General features: G+C 41.5%; 2 protein-coding genes across 2 annotated transcripts; one reads left to right on the top strand and one right to left on the bottom strand.

The window, feature by feature from the left end:
- Positions 1-320: 320 nt before the first annotated feature.
- LOC121193658 (chymotrypsin-like elastase family member 3B) lies at positions 321-2,055 on the top strand. Its single transcript, XM_041056072.1, has 7 exons — positions 321-440; positions 608-696; positions 793-875; positions 1,071-1,196; positions 1,445-1,555; positions 1,700-1,842; positions 1,933-2,055. Exons 1-7 carry the CDS (start codon positions 401-403, stop codon positions 1,935-1,937), a joined length of 597 nt encoding a protein of 198 aa, XP_040912006.1. The 5' UTR covers positions 321-400; the 3' UTR covers positions 1,938-2,055.
- A 178-nt stretch (positions 2,056-2,233) lies between these two features.
- wrnip1 (WRN helicase interacting protein 1) lies at positions 2,234-7,439 on the bottom strand. The gene is made up of 7 exons (XM_041056071.1): positions 6,776-7,439; positions 5,907-6,101; positions 4,950-5,188; positions 4,367-4,590; positions 3,343-3,498; positions 3,192-3,271; positions 2,234-3,052 (listed from the first exon to the last, which is right to left on the bottom strand). Exons 1-7 carry the CDS (start codon positions 7,427-7,429, stop codon positions 2,771-2,773), a joined length of 1,830 nt encoding a protein of 609 aa, XP_040912005.1. The 5' UTR covers positions 7,430-7,439; the 3' UTR covers positions 2,234-2,770.
- Between the last annotated feature and the right edge of the window lie 1,023 nt (positions 7,440-8,462).

The following is an 8,462-nucleotide window of genomic DNA, read 5'->3' as shown; positions in this document are numbered from 1 at the left end:
AAAAACACCCTAATCACCTAATAAGTAAATTAAGGTTTTTGGTATGGGATCTAGAAATGGTCCATCAGCAAAACCAAATTGTCTTGACCACCATTCACAAAGTTCTTAATCAACAAATAAACTTCTTCCTTAAAGTATTACTAGCACTGTCATAATGTATGACTCTCTTCCTTTTGCGATCTCAAGTGTGGATAAAATGCATAAAAATTTGCTCATTACATTGTATTAGTGGGCTATCTCAATTTTGCACATGTTGTGTTTCAGCCAATATCTGACTTCTTTGCTTGCACACAGAGCTCTCGCCACCTGGAGAGTAGGAGCAAAATTCTCAGGCTGTGTCTGGACTGCTGCCCATAAATAGCTCTGCATGATAAAAACAGCTCTTCTGGATCAATAAGAAATGGAAGTGGCATTTGTCCTCCTCTTGGTTGTCACAACTGGTGAGTTCATGTTAAACACATTGTATTTATTGGTGAAAATTACTTCTTAAAATCAAAATGACGCAAGCTGATATCTTGATTTGAGAAAAAACTGTATACCTTTTGGGGACCCTGCTACTTTTATTGAGCCTGTCTTGTTTCTTTTTCTCACTGCATTGAAGTGTGTGTGTGTGGGTGTGGTGTACCCAGTTACCAGCCCAACACTGGCCATGTGGTGAATGGGGAGGAAGCCCGTCCCTACAGCTGGCCATGGCAGGTGAGTCAGAGCAAACACTTGACTCTTCACAAACAGAAATTCACCCATCTGCTTCACATGCTGATCTAAGTCATTCAGTTTTCTGTGTATCTGTAGGTTTCTTTGGAGTCTTTCTTCCCCACCTGTGGAGGAACACTTATTGCTTCTGACTGGGTCTTGACTGCTGCACACTGCATCACGTGAGGAAAAGTTTGCATCTCAGAAACACAGTTGTTTTAAAACAAAAATAAATGATATTTGAGGTCCCTGAATAAATCCAGGGTGTTTTTTTTTTCTTGCAATGGTCACATGACATTTCCAGGTTAAAAATAGTAATCGATATTCATTTCTAAAACTAATTTTTAAAGACAGGCTCTTTTTCCCCTCCAATCCAGATTCCACACATACAGGGTGGTTCTTGCTGAGCATGACATGAACAAGGAAGAGGGACCTGAACAGTTCATTATGGTGAAAGAAATGTTCATCCATCCCAAATGGAACGACAACTGTGTTTCTTGTGGGTAGGTCGTCATCCTTTCTGGGCATATTCAACCCAGCACTCCAGATCTGTGATGGATCATTAAGAAACACAGTAAACATGTCCTTGAAAAAGTTGCTGAGAGTTTCTGCTGAACAGCAGCTGAGTAAATAAAAGTTGTAAATGTAAATCAACACACCTTACCACATAGAACAAACAGGGACTTTATACAGTTACGCTGTATATTAGGAAAATGTATGCTTAATTCTGTGTGTTCATTCTGTTACATAGGAATGATATTGCCCTGCTCAAGCTGGAGAAGAGTGCTGTTATCAATGATAAGGTTGAACCGGCTTGCCTACAACCAGCCCTGTTACGTCACAGGCTGGGGTCGTCTCTACTGTAAGATCTGCTGCCAAGTCTGCTGACACCCACCTTATGTTGCGTAAAGCAAAATATTCAATTACTCTGGGAGCTGCAGAGATCCATCAAATATCATTGAAATTCTCAGCTGTTATTACAATGACTGTGTCAATTTCTCTTTAGCTGGAGGTCCCCGGGCAACCACACTACAACAGGCCCTACTTCCTGTAGTGGATCACAGTATCAGCAGTCAAAACGAGTGGTGGGGCAGCTCAGCGAAGACAATAATGGTCTGTGCAGGAGGAGAGAGCAAGTCAGCATGCCATGTAAGGAACAATGACACAACAATGCTTGCTTTGTTTGATACAAACCATAACATTTTCTCCAATGCACCAATATCTGCTGTCATCTTTCAGGGTGAGTCTGGTGGTCCTCTGAATTGCAAGGGCAGAGACGGTAGATAGTACGTTGAAGGGGTGACTAGTTTCGTGGATGGACGTGGATGTAATACTCCTCGAAAGCCCACAGTCTTTACGCGTGTGGCCTCTTTCATCCCCTAGATCAGTGAGGTGAGGGAAACCACACAAAAATGCCACTTTACACAATATCACTTTATACTGAGGGTTTTTTGTGAAGTGTACAAACTTAGTCTTGTGTTATTTCCTTGCAGATCATGGCCCAAAACTGAAGAAGTGACTGAACAATAAACTGTTGAATAAAATTTTCATTTTATATTTGTCATGTATTTCATCAAAAGGAGATGAGTATTCATAAGACACATTTAAAACATTTTAATCAGTTTAAACAATGAATGAAATTTTTTACCAGGACAAGAGAAAGGTAAATCTCAACATGCACATATTAACATAGTAAACATTTACACATCTATTATGGAATTACAAAGATATATTGTGTATATTTACAGTCTGTTTTTGCTATTGTTGAATGAATTAAGGCCTTTATTATGAATATATTTAGAAGTAAATCAAACTGTAAATGGTTCCTGCATCATTTATAATCAAAAACAATTGACTAAATTAAAACTGTATATACATCTGAATATGGCATAATATGTGAATGGAAATGGCTGTGATGTTAATTCTTCTGTTACCTCTAAAAAAAATGAACATGCCAAAAGCCCAAACCGCAGGTGTGAATTTGGATCAGCAACTACTGTTAATGTCAAAAGATTGTTTTCATTCAGCAGTTTTGGTTTAAGCATACATTATGTGGCTTAATCATTACAAGAGATACTCATGGGTCTGAGGGCGTCCAGGTGAAGAAATCCATCCCCCGTAGCTCTTCAGGTAGGTATGCCTGCTCTACAGGGCCGCTGAAGGCTGGGTTGTATTTGTAGCCTTTAGAGTAGCCCAGCTGCTTCATCAGCCTTGTGGGGGCGTTGCGGAGGTGCAGGGGCACAGGAGGCAGGGGGCCTTTGTGACTCCTCAAACAGGCCTTCACATTATCATAGGCCTTGTAGATCTCCACAGACTTAGGTGCTCGTGCCAGATACACCACACACTGAGCCAGGATCACCTGTCATTCAGATGAACAGGAGGATAATAAAAGAGATAAGACTAAAATACAACTGTGGCATAAATGACTCAGGTATGGCAATTAGATATTTTGATGGAAAACTGTGTAAAACCATCACTGATCGGTCAGGTCAGCCTACCTCACATTCAGGCATCCCGATGAAGTGACAGGCCTGGAAGGCGGACACAGCCTGAGGGAGAGCGGAGGGATCTGCCATACCTGAGAGAGACTCAGAATAAATTCTAAAAGATAAAACACCTGAGATGATGTGATACAGCAATTGCACATACCAACATCCTCGCTGGCAAAGCGGACCAGTCTGCGAGCCACATAGAGGGGATCCTCCCCGCCCTCCAGCATGCGACCCAGCCAGTACAGAGAGGCATTCTCATGGGAGCCTCTCATCGACTTATGCAACGCAGAGATACAGTTGTAATGCTCTTCGCCTTTGAGTAACACAGACACATACACAGAAGTACATCAACACATGAAGCGACTGATATAAGGTTATTAGTCAAGCTGAGGGGCAGTATCATCACCCCGTGAAACAGGGAACAGTAAATCTCAATCTTTTGGGACAGCTGAGTGTTATGTAACAGGACAGTGTGGAGGACTGTGGAAGGGAGATGTAAATGACTGGAGCAGCAGAAACTACAGTATGTACAGCAGATGTTAAAAGCTCCACCTATTACTAAACACAATTCTGCCAATACTGTGGTCACTGTAACTCAAAGAGCATTGATTTTTTACTATTAATTGGTTAGCTCTGTCGGTTAAGAAAGTACCAAGTAATAGTACTTTCTAGTTCTAAGAATGTACAACACATGAGTCTTAAGCTGAGCCATAGTTTTATGTTTCATGTTGTAAAGGGCACTGGGGCCCTTTAAATGTGTTTAGCGTAACACCTCTGAGTGTCATTCACACACACACAGGAAACACACAACGTGGAACTCCATGGCAACCGTATGCACGGTTAGAAACACCCCGAGGTTCTATCAGTTATCAAGTTTTTTTTTTTAAATCATATGAAAGCTCCGTGACAAAGTGTATGTGATAAAAGGTAATATGACAGGGCTGTTAAGATCAAACCCTCAAGATATTTAGAACTTATCTAAACTGAAGACATTGATGGCAGGTGTTATACTGAAACTGCTAAGATGATTTTAAAGAAGTGGATTTGTACAATATGCTGCTTTAATAAATTTAAGGTGCCCTGAATTTGCACAAGACACCTTCCAGATCAGTGGGGTTACCAGGGGTCACTCTGGTAAGTAACTGCTGCAACACTGACATAATAAGTACATTTGGGCTTACCAGCTTTATCATAGAGAATATGGGACCTCTGAAGACCCTCCTTCACATGCTGCTCCTTCACCAGTACCTCTTGAGGAGAACCATCTTGTGCTAACATTGTTGAATGGGTCAAACTCAACTGAGCCTGAACAGCCAGTTGCAGGCTATTAAGTCCTGTTCTTGCATCACCATCACAGAGGTAGGCTATGGTGTCCAGAGCTTTTTGCTCAATGTAAATCTTTGGCCTTGGAAAAGAGAAAAATACATATCAGTGTCAATATTTTTTACTGTTGTAATTCCTGTTGTAAAGAATCAGGGCCTGAGGATTAGAATCTGAATCGACAATGATGACAAATATTGAAAAAACCTGAATAGTAGCAATGTGTGCTCATTTAACAACAAGATCACTGCAGTATTATCATATTATACCTGAGAAAGAAATAACTTCAAACTCAGATCACCGCTTGTTACTGGGTATGATGATGAATACATGAAAACATAAATTTCCCCACAAGTCTCTTAAATCACTCAGATAACAACCAAGGGTGACATCCGGTCATGATAAGTGGGAAACAGAGGGCTCAGCCCCCAGAGGAGCACTTACTCATGTGCATCTGTTTGGTCTTGATCTTTGGGATTTGCTGCATCTCGTCCCACGACTCTGATCCCGAGTGTGGCCACAGCCCTGTCCAGGATCAAGCCCATGGCCTCCACAGAAAGCTTCTCCAGAACTAGCACCCTGCACCTGCTCAGCAGGGCAGCATTCACCTGGAAGGATGGATTCTCTGTGGTCGCTCCGATCAAAGTTACCGTCCCGCACTCCACATGAGGAAGGAAGGTGTCCTACAGATACACACACACATATACTGGGTGAAGAAAAGGCCAAAGGAAGCATGAAGTGAAAAGAGGTATAACAATCACCTCATCTATGAAGTGACAATATATAAAGTAAGTATCTATTTGACTACTTTCATAACACTCGCTCCATAAGAGAACTTTCTCATTTTGCTGCAACTGTTGCAAGACAAAGTCACTGACAACACTTGCATTAAGGTGCACTGTATTTTCATGCTTTGAATCTTATGGGGTCATTAAGCAAGGATCTGAACTGGTCCTCCTTGGCAGCTAATACAGGGATTTGCTGTCATACAGCAAATAACTGCAGAGAGTAGTCACATGATATGTGTCAAATAGAGGAGTTGGTGCATATTGTTTAAGAGGGGATCAGCTGTGTGTTTACTGAGTGAGCACATTCTAATAATGGAGCTGTGAAGACCGGCAGTAGACATACTAGGCTGTAGGATGTAAGCTATTCATAACCTTGTATTTTTTACTGCAGGGGAAATTCAAATGTGGTTTAGCAAGAGGGATAACATCATAAAACACGACCATCTTAACAGATTAAATGGAAGCCGGAAAATATCAAAAGTGAAAACAAACCTAATGATAAACACACTAACATTGGTGTGACTTCCTATATTTGACAAAGAAATGGAGGATAAATCTAAATGTTAGCTTGACAACCTGTAGTATAACAAAGATGAATTAATGAAAAACAAACCTGTTGGGATTTGTTGAAGCGGTGAATTTCATCAATGAACAGGATGGTCTTCCTCTTGCACAGCCGGAGCTCATTCTGCGCCTGCTTGATCACCTCTCGGACTTCATTGGTGGACGTGCTGGTCGCAGACAGAGTGACAAAGCGAGCTGTGCCATTCTTTTTACTGGCGCTGGCTATTATGTGAGCTAGAGTGGTCTGAAAGACAACAAAACATTTCAGTAATTTGATTAAAACATATGATCTGATTTCTGGAATGTAAATGGACCTAGAGGCAAAACCAAAATTACCCCACACTGACAAAAAAACATTTTGTACTTGACAATAGGGTAGGGGATGTTAATAATTATTCGCACATACATGGCATCTTTAATCTCCAGTGTCTGAGTCATACATTTAATATTCCAGGTTATATAATGCACCTTGCTTTGAGAGCCTTATAAATCTTGTCTTCACTGTAAATCATTTGAACCAGCTACGAAAATAACCACTCAATTGTGAAACTTGACTACTGTTAGACAACTCACAGAGGGCGTTAAAGAGGTTAAGTGTGAGTCAGGCATGTTGAGAAAGTCTAAGTATGGCAAGCTGCTGTACAACAATTCATATAAGTGGACTGGCATACCTAAGAAGTCATTAACATGCTGTAACCAGGTCTGACAAAGAGAAGAGTTGAAAGCACCAACCTGGCAGACACAGTCTGAATGAAAACTTCAGATAAAGCTATTTGGGGGTAATACCAAAATACCAGTGTTACAAGCACTGCAAATGAGACAGTGGGAAAATAAATGAAAATCAGGTCTTCTCATATGAATGCATCATGGGGATGGTGCATCGTGTAAGGTGCTTCGTCTCAGCTGACACCACCACACCTTTCCACATCCCGGTGGTCCCCAGAGGATCAGAGATGGTATCTCGTGCGAATCCAGAAGTGACCGGAGGAGCGTTTGCTGTCCTACAGCTTTACTTTGACCGAAGTATTCCTCCAGCGTGTTTGGTCGCAGTACCTCCGCCAAAGGCTTGTCCATGGTTAGCAGTGTCCGTGGTGACAAACCACGTGGAGCCTTCAGTGTCTGTCCGCTGGACACAGATGTTTGGCTCTTCTGAGTCTCTGTCCCTGATGGCCCACCTTTAGTCTCATTCAGGGCGCTGCGTTGAATCCCCTTGTTGACAGCATTTGCAGCATTTTCTTTACTGGTAAAGAAACTATTCCGTTCACTTTGAACCGAAACTTTACTCTTGTTGGTCTGAAACAGAGAAAACGGCGCAGATGTCGGGGTCCCTGCCACGGAGGAGGAGCCGGCCACAGTTTTGTTGACACCAGGACTGGACGGTGCAGCCTCCGCACTGATACGCGGTTTCTTTAGAGGAGGTCCTTTCTCGTCTGTGGTGGACGGGCTGTCGTCGGTAGCGCTTTTCAGCAGACAGACGTCGAGGTGTCCGTTAATTGCGGTCGGCTTGAAGTCCTTAAAACAAACGGGACACTGCACCGACTCCGGCACCGTGGATGTCATCTCGTTCGCCATGTTGATTCCCCGCGAACCGTTTGACCTTTAATCACGTGACCAAACACTGTTTTGAGACGAACTGTTAGTCTAGCTTTTGCTAAACTTTATACCCTGTTAGGTTCCCTTGTTACTAGCTAAATATAACATTCTAATAATATATATTAAAAAAAAAAAAAAAAAAAAAAAAACAACGTCGTATTTGATTTATTTCCTGTCTGTGTGCTTTTATATGTTGATGGGACCATCCGATTTGAGGACTTTTCTGGTTCACGGTACGCTTCCGGTATAAACGCTAACTACAATGCTAATTAAAGATGTTTTAAATTAAATTTGAATTGTAGCTTACTTTCTCAAAACCTCAATGTGGGCAAGGGACGCTTCTTTTGTCCGAAGGTGTTACAGTACTTGAATGCAACAAGTGGTGACTGTGTACAGCAGTGGCGGTTCTGCATTGAATTACTGCCTGGGCGACACCCCCTCCGAGCGACCGCCCCCCCCGCCCGACTTCCCCCCACCCCACTTCCCCCCCAAAAGAAAGAAAAAACACTTGACACAAACAGCCATGTTTTAACAATATTTATATTATAACAATCTCCAACTCCAATATTGCCAAAACAATTTAGAGATGAAAGTTATCAGAAATTAAATTAATGTACTCTATATACATAAAAGTAGCAAAAATATACACAATCACACATAACAACAGCAGAGAATAATAATATAAAATAAAAAAATAATTTTATTACTTTAGAATAATAAAGAAAATAAAAGAATAATATACCAATAAAATATAGAATAAATATTCTGAATAGCACAAATCCATCACACAAATGAAAACACACTAAAGGAAATCAATGTACAACACTATTAAAATTAATCTAACAACCAAAAATTAAAACCTGACCTTTCTGGCCTTTCTTGATGCAAAATCATCAATAATGACACACAGCTGAGAGTGAGAATCTCCCACAATGCCCGCCGCCCGTCCCTTCTGTCGCGGTCCGGCTTTATAACACACAGCTGAGAGTGAGAATACTGCTAAGGCTACAGC

This window comes from Toxotes jaculatrix, chromosome 14 (assembly GCF_017976425.1).
Source record: "Toxotes jaculatrix isolate fToxJac2 chromosome 14, fToxJac2.pri, whole genome shotgun sequence".
Lineage (NCBI taxonomy): Eukaryota > Metazoa > Chordata > Actinopteri > Toxotidae > Toxotes > Toxotes jaculatrix.
The sequence above is the reverse complement of the archived record's forward strand: the minus strand, read 5'-3'. Positions and strand labels throughout refer to the sequence as shown.

Coding starts and splice junctions, on each gene's coding strand:
- LOC121193658 (XM_041056072.1), top strand. CDS start 401: ATGGAAGTGGCATTTGTCCTCCTCTTGGTTGTCACAACTG. Junction 441..607: donor CCTCTTGGTTGTCACAACTG/GTGAGTTCATGT, acceptor TTGAAGTGTGTG/TGTGTGGGTGTGGTGTACCC. Junction 697..792: donor CCTACAGCTGGCCATGGCAG/GTGAGTCAGAGC, acceptor GTGTATCTGTAG/GTTTCTTTGGAGTCTTTCTT.
- wrnip1 (XM_041056071.1), bottom strand. CDS start 7,429: ATGGCGAACGAGATGACATCCACGGTGCCGGAGTCGGTGCAGTGTCCC. Junction 3,272..3,342: donor CTTTGCCAGCGAGGATGTTG/GTATGTGCAATT, acceptor AGTCTCTCTCAG/GTATGGCAGATCCCTCCGCT. Junction 3,053..3,191: donor TCGGGATGCCTGAATGTGAG/GTAGGCTGACCT, acceptor TCTGAATGACAG/GTGATCCTGGCTCAGTGTGT.